At 33.4% G+C, this 17,313-nt stretch overlaps 1 protein-coding gene across 1 annotated transcript in view; it reads right to left on the bottom strand.

The window, feature by feature from the left end:
* Nucleotides 1–17,313, bottom strand: part of XYLT1 (xylosyltransferase 1) — a 448,706-nt gene that overhangs the window by 19,732 nt on the left and 411,661 nt on the right. The window contains exon 9 of the mRNA XM_053694736.1: nt 10,991–11,186. Coding sequence (XP_053550711.1) covers nt 10,991–11,186 — 196 coding nt within the window. The remainder of the gene's footprint in view (nt 1–10,990; nt 11,187–17,313) is intronic.

The following is a 17,313-nucleotide window of genomic DNA, read 5'->3' as shown; positions in this document are numbered from 1 at the left end:
GCATGCAATGTTGATGGTGAACAGATCAAAACACTGACAGAATCCATGGATGGCAGGCTTTTGAGTGTCCTTGCAAAGAAAGGTGGCTATATTGGTCACCGATTTGTTTTTGTTTTGTTTTTGAATGTCAGAAATGTATATTTGTGAATGTTGAGATGTTATATTGGTTTCGCTGGTAAAAATAAATAATTGAAATGGGTATATATTTGTTTTTTGTTAAGTTGCCTAATAATTATGCACAGTAATAGTCACCTGAACACACAGATATCCCCCTAAAATAGCTATAACTAAAAACAAACTAAAAACTACTTCCAAAACTATTCAACTTTGATATTAATGAGTTTTTTGGGTTCATTGAGAACATGGTTGTTGTTCAATAATAAAATTAATCCTCAAAAATACAACTTGCCTAATAATTCTGCACTCCCTGTAGTATTATAAAATATGCCACATTTGTTGTAATGTTCCATTGCTGAATTAAAGGGACTACTCCAGAATTTGTATTGTTTAAAAAGATAGATAACCTCTTTATTACCCATTCCCCAGTTTTCCATAAACAACACTGTTATATTAATATACATTTTACCTCAGTGATTACCTTGTATCTAAGCCTCTGCAGACTGCCCCCTTATTTAAGTTCTTTTGACAGACTTGCATTTTAGCCAGTCAGTGCCCTCTCATAAGTAACTCCACAGGCTTAAGCACGTTATATATGTGGCACATGTGAACTAACGCCCTCTAGCTGTGAAAAACTGTCAAATGCATCCAGATAAGAGGCGGCCTTCAAAGGGCTTCAAAATTAGCATATGAGCCTACCTAGGTTTAGATTTCAACAAGGAATACCAAGAGAACAAAGCACATTTGATGATAAAAGTAGACTGGAAAGTTGTTTAAAATGACATGCCCTATCTGAATCATGAAAGTTTAATTTTGACTAGACTGTCTCTTTAAACTATTTATTGTTTACAGACTAGTGGATGCTTGTTCCTATCCATAAATACATCTGTGGGAGTTGTCCATATCAGCCAATAAACAATAAAGCAGTAACAATTTTGTAGAAACACGCATTTCCTGTTGTTTACTTTAACATCACTTTTCCCCTCCAAAATTCTTCTTCATATGTTTAATTGCTGACCTGTCATGCACATCCCAAAAATTTAGGCAGCATTTACATTCCCAGTGTTTAAATGTCTGTTTTTTGGCTTTTTACAAATTGTCAACATTTTAAGTGGGTTGCTTTTAGTGCCCATAGAAGTCAATGGGAGCTGTTAAAGGGACAGTTTGAGATTTTAATAGGAGCCATTTTGGAACCTAGCTTTTCTTCCCCTTATCTATTTTTATCTGCTGAGAACAACAAGGCTGTGTGGATACCCTGTGAATAAAATATCAACCAGGTCTAAAACAATAAATAAAAAAAATTAACATCTTGTTTAATGCAATTATTTTTCAGTAGCCAAAATTCACCCACCACATATTTGGAGTAGCCAATACAGGCTTGAGTCTACAGACAACAAGACTAGACATGGTTATTAGATTAATATAATATGCATAATTTTGCTATTGTTATTTGTTAAAGACAGTTGTTTTTCCAGCACTGGAGGAGTAGTGGATTGTAGAACACTGGCCCTTGTACATGCTGCACTGTGATTGGTTGATAAGTGTAGAAACATTTTGATATCTGTCTCTAAGTGGCCACAACAAAGAAATTAAGACAAACAATATTCATGAGGCTTTTTTTTAGCTAAAATAACAGCTGCCAATGTGTAAATGCCTTTAAAACATTTTAATTTTTGCATGTAGATATTTCACAGTGTAGTGAATATCTAGTACATAAATAACAAATTTACTTTAATGTCCCTTTAAAGGAATAGTGTACTTTAAAACTGTTTACAATGACATTTATACCTGCTGCATAGATTAAAATGTAAAATGAAATTGCTCCTTTATGTATATTTTGCATATGATATAGCTTTCTTTGCTAATTGAAATCAAAACCCAATGAGATGGGCTGAACTTGCAGGGAGAACAGACCTCATTATCGTATCTTTCTCTATAGTTACACAAAATCCTCTATCTTTTCTCTCCCTGTATACACAGTGAGACCAATACTTATGGACCGATGATTTAACTCTCTCCTCTCTGGCAAGATTATCTAAGATGTCTTGTCAGTACTGCAAGGTCCCTCAAAAAAAATTGAAAAGGAAAATTTTAGTTTTAGAGCTGTTTTTCTGACAATGCAGAGTTCAGGATATGAAGGACATACGCATATATCACAATGATAATGCTCAAAAATGGTGGAGATAAAACAAGCAAAAACAGTTATTTCAAATGAAAAAATAATCTGTTAACAATTTAATTCACTACAGCAGGTAAAAAGGATATTTGGAACACATTTAAGGGGATAATAAAAATCACAGTGCACTGTCCCTTTAATTGAATAGATAAAATGCTGAGAATATATAGCAACAGATATCCTACCCACTCAGAGTAATCACAGCTCATACAGACACCAGTCAGACTGTCAAGTTTATTCTGTTGTCATTAGATATCCAGATGAAGTCTAACCTTGAATAGTATTGATTAAACTCTGACCTACTGAGCAGAAGATGTGCGCAAGTTTATACTGAGTATGCAGGAATTGCCTGTGTTATAATGCATCAACTAGGTTGGTCGGCACATGAATAGTGGGAAAATGATGGTAGGAATATAATATTTATATCACACACATGCAGTTATTTTACAGCAGTTTCACCATAAAACTGTATTGTTATAATAAAATGTTTGGTGGTGAACCCACAATAATTCTCTCTATCTCACACCAACATTGAAAGCATTCATTTTTGAGACTGCCCTCTTCTTGGGCTCAAAATATATCTTTCATAGGCTGTGTATATGCCGACTTGTGGCACCTATTTTATATGCAGGAAGATATATTGTTATTAAGATTTGCCTGCTGAAATTTGTTGACTCTGAAATATATTTTGGTTTATTTAACAGTTCTTCTAAACGTTGAATACGAGTATAGTGAATAAACAAAAAATAAAATGTAGCCCTCTGTTTAAAAATGTTGGACAAATGTATTCCAGCAGCACAATGTGCCTCCACTCGACTTTATTGAAACATAAAGATCAAGGCCAACATGGCAACGTTCTAATATGGCATGAGTAAGGGATAATAGCCGAAACATCGTCATGTTGACATTGATCTTTATGTTTTAATAAAGTCGAGTGGAGACACATTGTGCTGTTGGGATATGTTTACTTAAGATACTTTTGGGGTTGTGCAGTAACTAGGGCTGGGCGAATGTGCTGAAAATGTAATTTGTTTGGTAGAACAAATAGTCCTTTGGACATTTGTTTTGAAAAATCGAATGTTGATAAGAATAAAAATCCATTAAAATTAGATAATCTAATGTTATTTCCGGTTTTCGATGTGAATAATTAGATTGAATATCCACATTCGAAATTTCGAATGTAACATTAGATTTAAAGTGAATGTAAATTTTGATGCTAAAGTGCCCAGTTTTTAAAAATTCGATTAAAAACAGGGGCACTTTAATTCATCAAATTTACATTTCACTTGTGTTGTGAAAAAAAACTTACCTTTTAATCTTGCCAGTCGCTCCAGTTTCCTCCGCCCGTCGCAAAGCCTCTTCCTGGGTCTAAAATGAGGAATCCGGCTTCCTCCAATCACAGCGTTGAATCAGACACTGATTCCCCCGGGGGGAAGCCGTGATTGGAGGATGAACGATCCATCATTTCTGACGTCAGAAATGGCTTGCGACAACCGGGGGAAGCTGGAGCGGCTGTCAAGATTAAAAGTAAACAAGTAAAATGTAAATTTTGATGAATGAAGAAAGTGCCCCTGTTTTTAATCGAATTTAAAAAAAACGGGCACTTTAGCATCAAAATTGACATTCACTTTAACAAATACTATTTAGAAGTTCAATAGCTCATGTGGTAGGGAATTTAGTAAATTGATACATTATAGATACAAGTATATCAATTAAAATGTTTCTATTTGAATATTGCATAATTTGAATATTACATTTAAAGGGATAGGTAAGTCAAAATTAAACTTGCGTGATTCAGATAGAGCATGTTATTTTAAGCCATTTTTTTATCCACTTCTAATTTTCAAATGTGCTTTGTTCTCTTGGTATTCCGTGTTTAAATAGAATACGCACATATCCTACACTTGTGGGAGCTAACTGCTGATTGGTGCCTGCACACAGTTGTCTCTTGTGATTGGCTAACTAGATGTGTTCCGTAAGCTGCCAGTAGTGCAATTCTGTTCCTTCAGCAAAGGATAACAAGAAAATGAAGCAAATTTGATAATAGAAGTAAATTGGAAAGTTGTTTAAAATCAAATGTTCTATCCAAATCCTGAAAGAAAATGTTGGGGTTTCCTGTCCCTTTAAACAGAGCACTAGAAATAATATTACAAATATACAGATTTGATTTTTTCTAATTCAAATGAAATGAAGGAAGCATTAGAAATACTATTACATTAAACGAATGCTAGAATATTGTTCAAACATTCAAAATTTGAAATGAACAAATGTGTTAAAATTTGTATAATTTTTTTAATGTTGCGAAACATTCGCCCATCCCTAGCAGTAACCCCTCCACAATTGCACAGAGTCTTGGTGAGTTGCTGGTAACCATATCTGTGAATAAAAAGGTTGGACACCCATAACTTAAAATATCCCAAAAATATGGATCTGGGGAGAACTATGACACACATAAATGTTTATTTTTTTTTTATTTTTTTAATCATTCTTATTCTATAAGCTTAAAACTGGTTGGCAAATTATTATTTTATATCTAATATCATCACAAATGAAAACCGACAAGCTGCCTTGCATTAAAGAAAAGGTAATTTAAAGGGATACTAAACCCACATTGTTTCTTTAATGATTCATATAGAGGATGCAGTTTTATGCAACTTTCTAATTTACTCCTATTATCAATTTTTCTTCATTCTCTTGCTATCTTTATTTTAAAAGCAGGAATGTAAAGCTTAGGAGCCAGACCATTTTTGGTTTAGCACCTGGGTAGCGCTTGCTTATTGGTGGCTAAATGTACCTACTAATAAGCAAGCACTGTCCAGGGTCTGAACCAAAAATGGGCCGTCTTCTAAGCTGTACATTCCTGCTTTTCAAATAAAGATAGCAAGAGAACTAAGTAAATTTGATAATAGGAGTAAATTAGAAAATTGCTTAAAATTACCTGCTCTATCTGAACCTTGAAAAAAAAATGGGTTTAATATCCCTTTAAACTGTTGGTATTTTTGGATGATCATTTACAGTTAAAGGGACAGTCTACACCATAATTTTTATTGTTTTAAAAGATAGATAATCCCTTTATTACCCATTTCCCAGTTTTGCATAACCAACACAGTTATAATAATATACTTTTAACCTCTGTGATTATCTTGTATCTAAGCCTCTGCAAACTGCCCCTTTTTTCAGTTCTTTTGACAGACTTGCATTCTAGCCAATCAGTGTCTGCTCCCAGATAACTTCTCGTGCACGAGCACAGTGTTATCTATATGAAATATGTGAACTAACACCCTCTGGTGGTGAAAAACTGTTAAAATGCAATCTGAAAGAGGTGGGCTTCAAGGTCTAAGAAATTAGCATATGAACCTCCTAGATTAAGCTTTCAACTAAGAATACCAAGAGAACAAAGCAAAATTGGTGATAAAAGTAAATTGGAAAATTGTTTAAAATTACATGCTCTATCTGAATCATGAAAGTTTATTTTGGCCTAGACTGTCCCTTTAACTGTGTAGAATCCACCACAGGCTTTGTGCAAATAAAGTATTGGCTAACACAAGAAATGCAACAGCAAATTTAAAAACAAAAAGTGAAAAAAAATAGAGAAAAACCAAACAGCTAAAAAGCGGTGATAACTTATAGCGTTGGGAATTAGAAGTCAACTTGCTGGCATTTTGATAAACAACACTAACCAAACATTAATCTCTTTAATGGGACGTTAATGTCTGTGATTTGCCACACAAACCAAAAGTCTGAATTCAACATTGGTCTTTCTTAATTGCTCAGTCATGATTGTCATTTATTACTTTAGCCACAATGATAGGAAAACAATGTGCCCTATTAATTTTAGGCAGGACTGGAATATTAAGTCAGGCTACCATTTTCTACAACCATATCTTACTTGTTCTGTACACAACACATCATTTGGTTGTGTTAGCTGTAATTCACCCTGCAGGGACTCATTACAATGATAATAAAGGGACGGTCCCCTCATCTAAATGAATTAACCCTTTAGCTGCCAAAGAGCGATACAACGTAACATGTTGTTCTGTTTAATATAATTAAAGTCCAATGCCCTTTTTTTCTTGCAATGTTTTAAAAGTTATATGCCCCTCAAAAATCTGTGAGAGATATTATTACTCATAAATTAAGATTAGATAGATAGATAGACAGATATATAGATATATAATGATAGATAATGATAGATAGATAGATACTAGATAGATAATGATTGATAGATAGATAGATAGATAGATAGATAATATATAGATAGATAGACAGACAGACAGACAGACAGACAGATAGATAGATAGATAGATAGACAGACAGACAGATAGATGATAGATAGATAGATAGATAGATAGATATAGACAAAGATAGAGAGAACTTTTGTGTAAATACATTTTTTATAGATATTACTTATTCTATCCCAGATAGAGACTATTTCCACTCACATTGCAGAACACAGGGATATTTTACAGTGCAGTAAATACATTTTCATGTGGTTATATTATCCTATTTTAGAACTATTCTGCCTGAGGCTGCAGCTGAGTTAGTTTCTCAAATACATCTCTAAAAATAGATTTAAAAAAAACTAAAAAAAAAAAAAGAGCTTCCACGTACTTATTTCTATATATTGAGGGATGCAAATTCTAACAGTAATTGCTCCATTTTAATGAACCTATTTAACATCTTCAGAACAGGAAATCTTTTACGAGCACCTGGCAGACATTTAGCATTTAGATGGAAGTTTGCACTCAGTAACTCTCTAAATAGAATATACTATAGATTTACTTAAGTTGGGGGATAAAGATTAACCCTTTAACTGCTGAGCCATTCTTCCCCCTGTGCTGAGCTTTTTTGGAGTTTCTAGATGTTGCACACATTTAACCATTTACAGTAGGCCATTTTCATGGAGAAACCAACACATAGGGCAAAATTTATTAAGCCCCGAAAAAATGCGCCTAAAAATGCGCCTAAAAATGCTTGATTATTTCCACTATAGTTTGTTAAGTGTGAAGTAAAAAATGTTACCACTATTTATTAAAATTCAAGAGACATTTTTCAGGCAAATTTTTTTGCGATTTTAAGCGAATGACTGATCTAGGGTATCTTTTCGAAAATATGGTTTCCACTTTATTTATCAATCTTAACTTTAGTAAATGGTTTTATTTCTTTTATCTGATTATAACAATTAATCACGTGATTGTTTGTAAGAATTTTATTTCTTATATATTATTAGTTATTTTTAATTTTGCCCTTTCTTTGGCGCTCTTTCATCGAGGAAGGGTGCCCAGTTTATTGTAGCTTATTTTTGTTCTTTTGAGTACACTTATTTTAATTGCACTTTACATTTTTTTACCTTTTATAAATCTGTATATACCTTTTTGTTATTTAATTAATTATTATTATTCAGCTTCTGTGCCTTGTTGTGGGCGATTTCTAACCCTAAATACAGCCATTACGGCAAGAAAAAGAAATGTTTTCATTTTCCCCAAAGACAAACAATATCGCTCTTTCTCTTTCACTACCTCGCAACCTACAAATAGGTGAGATTAAAAACAGTGAATATTACATGCGCGACTTTTCATAAATATATGAGAACTGTGACTATATACGGGCATTTTAAAATGCCAATAGAGATTAATACAAGAATTAGGCATTTCCAGACAAATTATTTGCATATATTAAAGACTTGGGAATGATCATGAATCAATTTGTTCGCACATATAAAAAGTTGCGACTTTTTTAGTGCATTACAGTTCATAATTTGTGAGCTTTTTGATGACAAACATGAGAATTTTCTTATTCTCACTTTGATAAATTTTGCCCATAATATATATATTTTTTTATTTCAGCAGACCTAGCAGACTCACGCTATACCATTATTTTATGTATATATCTCCGCACATGAGAACTGTACAACAAAATGTGTAAAAATAAAATGCATATTTTAATTTCTTTTTATAAATAAGGTTGTGTGTGTTTTTTGTAAACTCTTGAACCCCTCCCCCATCCCCACGGATGATGACACGTGGTTGTCATCCGCGGTTAAAGGGTTAAAGAAACATAAAAGACATTTTTTTTCTTTCATGAATTAGATAGAGAGAACAATTTAAAAAAGAAGATTCCAATTTACTTCTATTATCAAATTAAGTCCAATATTTTGGTATCCTTTGATGAAAAGGAGGTAGTTAGGCACAGGAATAAAGCGCACACTAACTACATAGATATTTCTTCAACAAGAATACATGAGTGTTGTGTCACTTTAATCCTTATTCCCCAACTTCATGTCAATATTTTTAATATTTATCTCTAAATATTTGTAACATGATCATATGCTTAATAAACATTGTCTCTTTAACATAAGAAAAGCTAAGAGTATTTTTTTACATCTGAACTAAAAGATTTTAATGTTCCTAATTAATTTAATACTGGCAGCTAACATAGAACGAAGGGAATACATAATAGGCCAGATTGCAAGTGGAGCGGTATTTAACTTCCTCTTGAAGTAAGATTTTGAGTGCGTAAGGTTAACACTCATATTAGAAGTTGAAAGTAAACTGTTTTCATTTGCGTGCTAACCCAACGTGCGTGATAAGCCAAAATTAGAATATTGTGTGCGCAATAACGTTTTCCCCCATGGAAGTAAAAAAAGAAAGTGGAGAAAAAGCACCCAATACGATGACATTCTCAAGTGTGCTAACCCGACATGAAAATATATGTTCTATTTATTCATAAATACATATTTCTACATATATCTGATACATGATTATATCTAGGTATAGATATATACAGCTATATATATAGGAATATCTATTTATAAATACTTAGTACATATTCTGCTATGTGAAGAACATTGTAATGTGAAGTAAATACACAGTATAACACTTTATTAAAAATTAATATTGCATAAATATGATTTTACATGTTTTCATCTACTTAAAGGGACAGTTCACCCCAAAATTTTCTCCCCTTTAAATTGTTCCCAATGATTCATTTTACCCGCTGGAGTGTTTTAAATTGTTCACAATTAGCTCCTTTACCCCTATTTTGGCATTTGAAATAGCTGATTTAGCCTGTGGTATCCCAACCTATACTGAAAGTTTCTATACTGGAGTATATGCTATTGACAAGCCTAAGTAAACACAGCCAGCAGAAGAGATTACACTCTCAGTGGGGGGCATGATAGTTCAGTAATAAAATGATCATTTTCTATTGTACTCTCTATGTGTTGAGCTTTGGTTTTCTAGACAAATATAAGATAAGGAAGCATGTGTGTGTACACAAAGTGATAACATAATGAGATATGATATTACCTGAAGCTCAACCCATTGTAATAGGCTGTGGTTTAAAAGCACAAAATCAGCTACTTCATACACAAATAAATCGAAAAATTCAATTTCTCATAAATGTTATGCAGCTGGTATAACAAGTCATTGAAAATACTTTCATATAAAAACAATTTTACAGTGTACTGTCCCTTTAACTGTAAAGGGTTCTAATGCACTTCTATAAATGTCTATATATATTTATATATATGTGTTTATATGTGTATATATGTATATATGTATATATGTCTGTAAATACATATATACACATTTAAATACATAAATACATAAGTACACACACACATATATATATATATATACATATATATATATATATATATATATATATAAATACATACATACAGGTGGCCCTCGTTTTACAATGGTTCAATTTACACCATTTCAGAATAACAACCTTTTTTCCCAGTCATGTGACTGCTATTGAAAAGTATTAAGAAGCAGTGCATTGATTAAAATAGCCAGTAGGTGGAGCTGTCCGCTTGTGTTGCAGCAAAGCCAAGCAAGCTGAAATTAATCAGTTTAACCAAACCTGAGCTATCGAGCAGATTTCAAAGGAACAAGATCTTCCTGTCTATAAATCAGTCCAGATTAGAATGCATAGAAAGAACTGTTTGCAGAAAAATGAAAAAGTGAAGTCTGTGTTGTGTGATTATTTTATTAGGTTTATAATGCTGTTTAGCAAATGTTTTTGTTCATTTAACTTACTTTAATTATATATTCTGTGTTGTGTGATTATTTTATTAGGTTTATAATGCTGTTTAGCATTTAAAGTCTTCATTTCAAAGCTTTAAAAATAATGTTTTAGCGGTTACTTATGACAATTTTGAGAGGAGCCTGGAACCTATCTCCCTCACTTCCCATTGACTTACATTATAAACTGGGTTTTAATTTACAACGGTTTCAATTTACAACCATTCCTTCTGGAACCTAACCCCGGCGTACCTGTATATATATACACACACATAATACATATTTAGACGTGTATGTTTATGTATCTCATGTTAAAGCCCTTTGCCTGCCTTTTTTCTAATACCTGGGACCTCCTATCTTTGAGTCCTTATAATTTTTTTGTGCAATATATTTTTGGAAGTTTGGAGTTTGTGACACTTTTGTGTTTTGCAAAACAGTTAACCAGAGCTGAGGACACGCTAACCCGACACGCGTTAACTTTAATTGCGCTCAATCGATCATATTTATTTTCAACTTGTAATACGAGCGAAAAACTCGACATGTGCTAACACTGTGATAAACCCCTTTTCGCTTGCGCGTAACTATTAACGCTCCACTCTTAATCTGGCCCAATATCGGTTGTTTTTAATGTGATATTTTGCTAACAGCATTTTTTTTCGAAACTCACCTCAGAAAACTGCAACCTTCCAAAATCACTTGTGGGATTTGCAATCTTAAAAACTTTTTTCGGCATTACCCAGGTCTCCAGCGTCTCTAGCTTACTGACTGCAAGATTAGTAGCGTGGTGTTTAATGACAAATCCCTGAAAACGATCAGCGAGGAAATACAGATGGACTGACACGGGGTGACCCATGGGATAATACCTGAAACAGATTGAAATGGGAATTGAATGTCTGAGAAAAGCAAGAGTGCACCTGTTAGCTTGCAGGAGAAATACCACAACATTAGGGGTAAATCAGATACTAGACACCGCAGCAGAAGGGGTTCAGTACAAATATTTATTAAATGAAAGGGACAGTACATTCAAAATTAAACTTTCATGACTCAGATTGGCAAGTCATTTTATACAAGATTCCATTTTACTTCTATTGTCTAAATTTGCTTAGTTTTCTTGGTATTGTTTGTTGAAGAGTAATTCTAGGCAGGCTTAAAGGAGCTGAGGTGCGTGCACGTGTCTTCCGTACTCTATGGCAGCAATGTTTGCAACAGTGTTTGTAGCAACATAAAAAAAGAATTGTTATAATAGATTGAATTGGGAAAATGTTTAAAATGACATGCTCTATCTAAATGACAAAGTTTCCTTTTGGCATTACTGCCCCTTTAAATCAACATGTCATTATCCATAAAATGTTTAAGCATAATGAAAAAACAAACTCATTTTATTTATTCAAACCTGTTTATGTTTGTAGGCTCTTAAAGGGACATTAATGTAAAAAAAATCCATGCCATTTTGAACAATTTTCTAATTTACTTTGTTTATCAAATGAACTTTGTACACTTGACATTCTTTGTTGAAGGGCATACCTAGGTAGGCTTATGAGTGTGCACATTTCCTGTGCACTATAAAGCAGCAGTGTTTGCAAAAATATGTTATGCGTTGTTGACCACTAGAGGACAGCGGCACCTGAGCCTAACTGGGTATGCACTTCAACAAAGGATACAAAGCGAATAAGGCAAATTGTTTAAAATTGCACCTTCTATTTCAATCATTAAAGTTTAATTTTGTTTTTAATTTCACTTTACCAATGCCAGCCACCCCTTTCCCCACAGTACTACAAAATATTGAATAAAAATCATATGTATTTTGTATAAATTAAAGGACCACTAAATATAGTAAAATTGCATAATTAAAGTGATAGATATATATTTTATATACTAACCTTTTTGTTATGGTAAACAGAACACCGATCCTCCGCCCGCTTCTATTTCTGTATTTTGCAGATCGATGACGAATTTGGCTTCCTCCAATTGTTGCGTGCCCCCATTGGCGTCCAGCTCTTGGGGTATGCAACGATTGGAGGAAGCCGGATTCCTCATTGATCTGCAAAATACAGAAATAGAAGCGGGCAGAGGATTGGCGCTCTGTTTACCATAACAAAACGGTAAGTATTTTTTTTTTAAAAAAGCGTGTTTGTAAAGTTTCATGAATTAAAGTTCCCGTTTTTAAGATTATTTTTTGATACTGGGCTTTAATTACTTAAACTTTACAATCACTTTTACAAGTGCATAATAAAATGAGAATGATGTAACACTTAGGGCTAGATTAATTAACCGTCGAGCGGACATGAATCGCTGTAGCAAATCATGTCTGCATGACATCGCTAAATGTGGACATATTTAACATTGCACAAGCATTTCTGGTGAAATGCTAGTGCAATGCTGACCCATGCTCACTGGTGGCCTAGCAGGGGCTGTCAATCATCCCGATCGGATCGGGATGATTTCAATTCTAAAAGGTGGCGGACTAGTTAAAGGGACACTGAACCCAAATTTTTCTTTCGTGATTCAGATAGAGCAGCAATTTTAAGCAACTTTCTAATTTACTCCTATTATCAAATTTTCTTAATTCTCTTGGTATCTTTATTTGAAATGCAAAAATGTAAGTTTAGATGCCGGCTCATTTTTTTGTGAACAACCTGGTTTGTTCTTGCTGATTGGTGGATAAATTCCAAGTGCTTTCCAGGGTTCTAAACCAAACAAATAGCTTAGATGCCTTCTTTTTCAAATAAAGATAGCAAGAGAAAGAAGAAAATTGAGAATAGGAGTAAATTAGAAAGTTGCTTAAAATTGCTGCTATATCTGAATCATGAAAGAAAAAATTTCGGTTCAGTGTCCCTTTAAGGAGCACTTCAAATAAGCAGTAGATTTTTTTCTCTCCCATTTTCCAGCCCCCTGTACCATGTGACGGACATCAGTCAATCACAGACTAGTATACGTATACCCTGTGAGCTTGTGCACATGCTTAGTAGGAGCTTGTTCCCCAGAAAGTGTGAATATAAAAAGACTGTGCAAATTTTGATAATCTAAATAAATTGGAAAGTGCCTTAAAGGGCCACTAAAACCAAAATCTTTCTTTCATTATTCAGATAGAGAATAGACATTTAAACAACATTACAATTTACTTCCATAATTTATTTTGCTTCATTTGTTAAATATCCTTATTTGAAGAAAAAGCAATGCACATGGTGAGCCAATCACATGATGCTTCTATGTGCAGCAACCAATCATCAGCTAGTGAGCATATCTAGATATGCTTTTCATCAAAGAATATCAAGAGAATAAAACAAATTAGATAATATAAGTAAATTAGAACGATGCTTAAAATTGCATTCTCTTTCTAAATCATAAAAGAAAAAATGTGGGTGGCATGTCCCTTTAAAACTGCTGCTCTGTCTGGTTCATAAAAGTTTATTTTGAAATGAATGTCCCTTTAAAACAGTGCATCCCAAACCCAGTTCTCAGGACCCTTACTCAGGCCAAATATTCATTATATCTTAACTAGAGCACAGGTGAAATAATCAGCTAATCAGTAACCATGGTTACTAACCTGCTCTCACCCATCAGCTGATTATTTCACCTGTGCTCTAGTTAAATGAAAATCTGGCCTGAGTGAGGGTCCTGAGGACTGGGTTTGGGAAACACTGTTTAAAAGCACAATCTACACAAAAAGTGTTTTATTGTTTAAAAAGATAGATAATGCCTTACTACCCATTCCCCAGCTTTGCACAACCAACATTGCTATATTAAAGGGATATTAAACCCAAAAAAATTCTGTCATGAATCAAGTAGAGAATACAATTTTAAACAACATTCTAATTTACTTATATTATCTAATTTGCTTCATTCTTTAGATATACTTTGTTGAAGAAATAGCAATGCACACGGGTGAGCCAATCACACAAGGCATCTATGTGCAGCAACCAATCAGTAGCTACTGAGCCTATCTAGATATGCTTTTCAGCAAAGTATATTAAGAGAATAAAGCTAATTAGATAATAGAAGTATATTAGAAAGTTGTTTAAAATTGCATGCTCTTTCTAAATCATGAAAAAAAATATTTGGGTATCATGCCCCTTTAATATACTTTATAACATTTAAACCTTTAAATTTCTGCCTGTTTCAAAGGCTCTATTGACAGCCTCTTAATCACATGCCTTTGTATTTGCTTTTCACAACAGGAGACTGCTAGTTCATGTGGGCCATATAGATAAAAATGTGTTCACGCCCGGGAAGCTATTTAAGATTTAGCACAGCACAGTACTTAATGCAACTAAATAGATAATAAATAAAACATCATGTGATTAGGGGGCAGTCTGCAGAGGCTTAGATACAAGGTAATCACTGAGGTAAAAAGTGTATTAATATAACTGTATTGGTTATGCAAAACTGGGGAATGGGTAATAAAGGGATTATCTATCTATTAAAACAAGAAAGATTATATTGTAGACTGTCACTTTAAGGAATTATCCATCATCTCGATGTTCTAACATATGTCTAATATAATAATAATAATAAAAAATAATGTCTAATTTAAATAAAAGTTGTTGGAGATAGGTGGAGATATGTGACTGCCATTGCTGATTGGCTCACTGGCTGTGTTCTGCTCAGGACCATCAAGTCTCTGTGGTGCACAAGCAGAATGTTACCTGTGTGTTTGCATTCTTTGCTGGGGTAAAACACAGAATTTGTTTATCAGAAGTGTAAAATATATGTGCTCTAACACATAAGAACATATCATTGATCTCTACAATGTTCCTTTAACTGACTTTATTTTATTATTACAGTGAAATATACGAGCAGCTGGCTCTTGCACAATCATTGCTCTATACTCTAAACTCATACAGCCTTTCTGTTACGTAAATATTTAACAACAATGTTTCATATCAGTAATACAATGTTAGCAAAATACTCCAGAGTTTCACCTTTGTGTTAAGAAACTCTATACCACAGGCACTTGTTTTGGTAAATGCTCAATGAAGTGGCACACATTACATCAGATCTCCATGCACCAATGCAAAATAATTAGTAGTCCTGTTTGTCTTAAAGGGACAGTTTACTCAAAAATTTTCTCCCCTTTAAAGGGACAGTATACACCATTTTTTTTTTAAATTGCATGTAATAGACATGTACCTATAAAGAAGAATATGCATAGATACTGATCTAAAAATCAGTATAAAACCTTTTAAAAACTTACTTAGGAGCTCCCAGTTTAGCATTGTTGATGAGGTAGTCTGGGACACCCACTGAATGGGGCTGGGTAAACAAAAAGAGCAGACATTCCCCACCTCCCCCTTCCCTGCATATGAAAAGACAGATAGCACAAACAGGAGCCTGCAGGAGTCTGTAAACGCACGTATACATCTGACACTGTGGGGCTTGGTTAGGAGTCTGAAAATCAGCACAATGTTCTTAAAAAATAAGCAAAACTATACATTTTTATAAAAACACTACCAGATGGGCTATATAAATTAATCATCTACAAAACATTTATGCAAAGAAAAATCTAGTGTACAATGTCCCTTTAATTTGTTCCCAATGATTCACTTTACCTGCTGGAGTGTATTCAATTGTTTACAAGTATTTCCTTTACCCTTATATTGGCATTTTAAATAGTTGATTTAGCCTGTGGTATCCCCACCTATTCTGAAAGTTTCTGGCCTTAGGTCCAAGCTATAGATAAGCTGTGTAAACACAGCCAGCAGAAGAAATTACACTCCCAGTGGGGTATAGAAAAGAAAAGGTAATAAAATGTTAATTTTCCATTGTTCTCAAAAAGTATTGGTCTTTGGTTTATGGACAGATATAAGATAAAGATGCCTGTATATGTACACCATGTGATAAAGTAATGAAATCTGATTAAATCTACAAGCTCAACCCATTTTATTAGGTTGTGGCTTCAAAACACAACATCACTAATTTAATATACACAAACCTTAAAAAGCAAATTCTCGTACATTTTATACTCTACAGTTGGTAAAAAAAAGTAATTGGAAACACATTAAGGGAAAAACAATTTTACAGTATACTGTCCCTTTAATTGTTACTGAAACGTACGGTTCTATTCAATTTATTTGTCAATTTCAGCTGAAATATGTGTAAGGGTTTCAGCTACTGTAAGAAAAAACTATAACAATGGAATTCCATGTATTATTAGGTTCTCAGCCCAAATTTGGTATATAGCTATAAGAAATACATGTCCCAATGACAGAAATACATATGTAGTGATATTTAGTGATCTGCCATGTGAGATTAAAGGGACACTAAACACAATTTTTTTTTCTTTCACGATTCAGATAGGGCATGCAATTTTAAGTAGCTTTCTAATTTACTCCAATTCTAATTTTGTCTTCGTTCTCTTGCTATCTTTATTTAAAAAGTAGGAATATAAATTTTAGGTTCAGAACCTGGGTTATGCTTGCTTATTTGTGGCTAAATGTAGCCAACCAATAAGCAAGCGCTATCCAGGGTGCTGAACCTAAAATGGGCCGACTTTTAAGTTTACATTCCTGCTTTTTCAAAGAAAGATAGCAAGAGGACAAAGAAAAATTGATACTAGGAGTAAATTAGAAAGCTGCTTAAAATTGCATGCCCTATCTGAATCATGAAAGAAAAAATTGGGTTTAGTGTCCCTTTAACATGGTTTCTGGCTAAAATGGATTTGTTTTGTCCTTTACTGTTTATTTTGCAGTATAAATCTTATCTGACTACGGTTCTCATTTATAAATGTAACATTTAATTAATAAACACGTTCACTTAAAAAAAGTGAAATTGGAAGACTAATGAATGTATGTTGCACAATTTAATGTCTGATATTGATTTATTTATATTTTAATTATATTTATTTACAATGTATGCCTTGTATGTCTGTCATTTTGTCATTTTCTAGTGTATTATATATGTTTAGATACTTACTGATTTCTTTAAAGGGACAGTCTAGTCCAAAATAAACTTTCATGATTCAGATAGGGCATGCCATTTTAAACAGCTTTC

The sequence above is a fragment of the Bombina bombina genome, chromosome 11, assembly GCF_027579735.1.
Source record: "Bombina bombina isolate aBomBom1 chromosome 11, aBomBom1.pri, whole genome shotgun sequence".
Lineage (NCBI taxonomy): Eukaryota > Metazoa > Chordata > Amphibia > Anura > Bombinatoridae > Bombina > Bombina bombina.
Note: the sequence above shows the minus strand (reverse complement) of the source record. Positions and strands in the feature narration are given on the sequence as shown.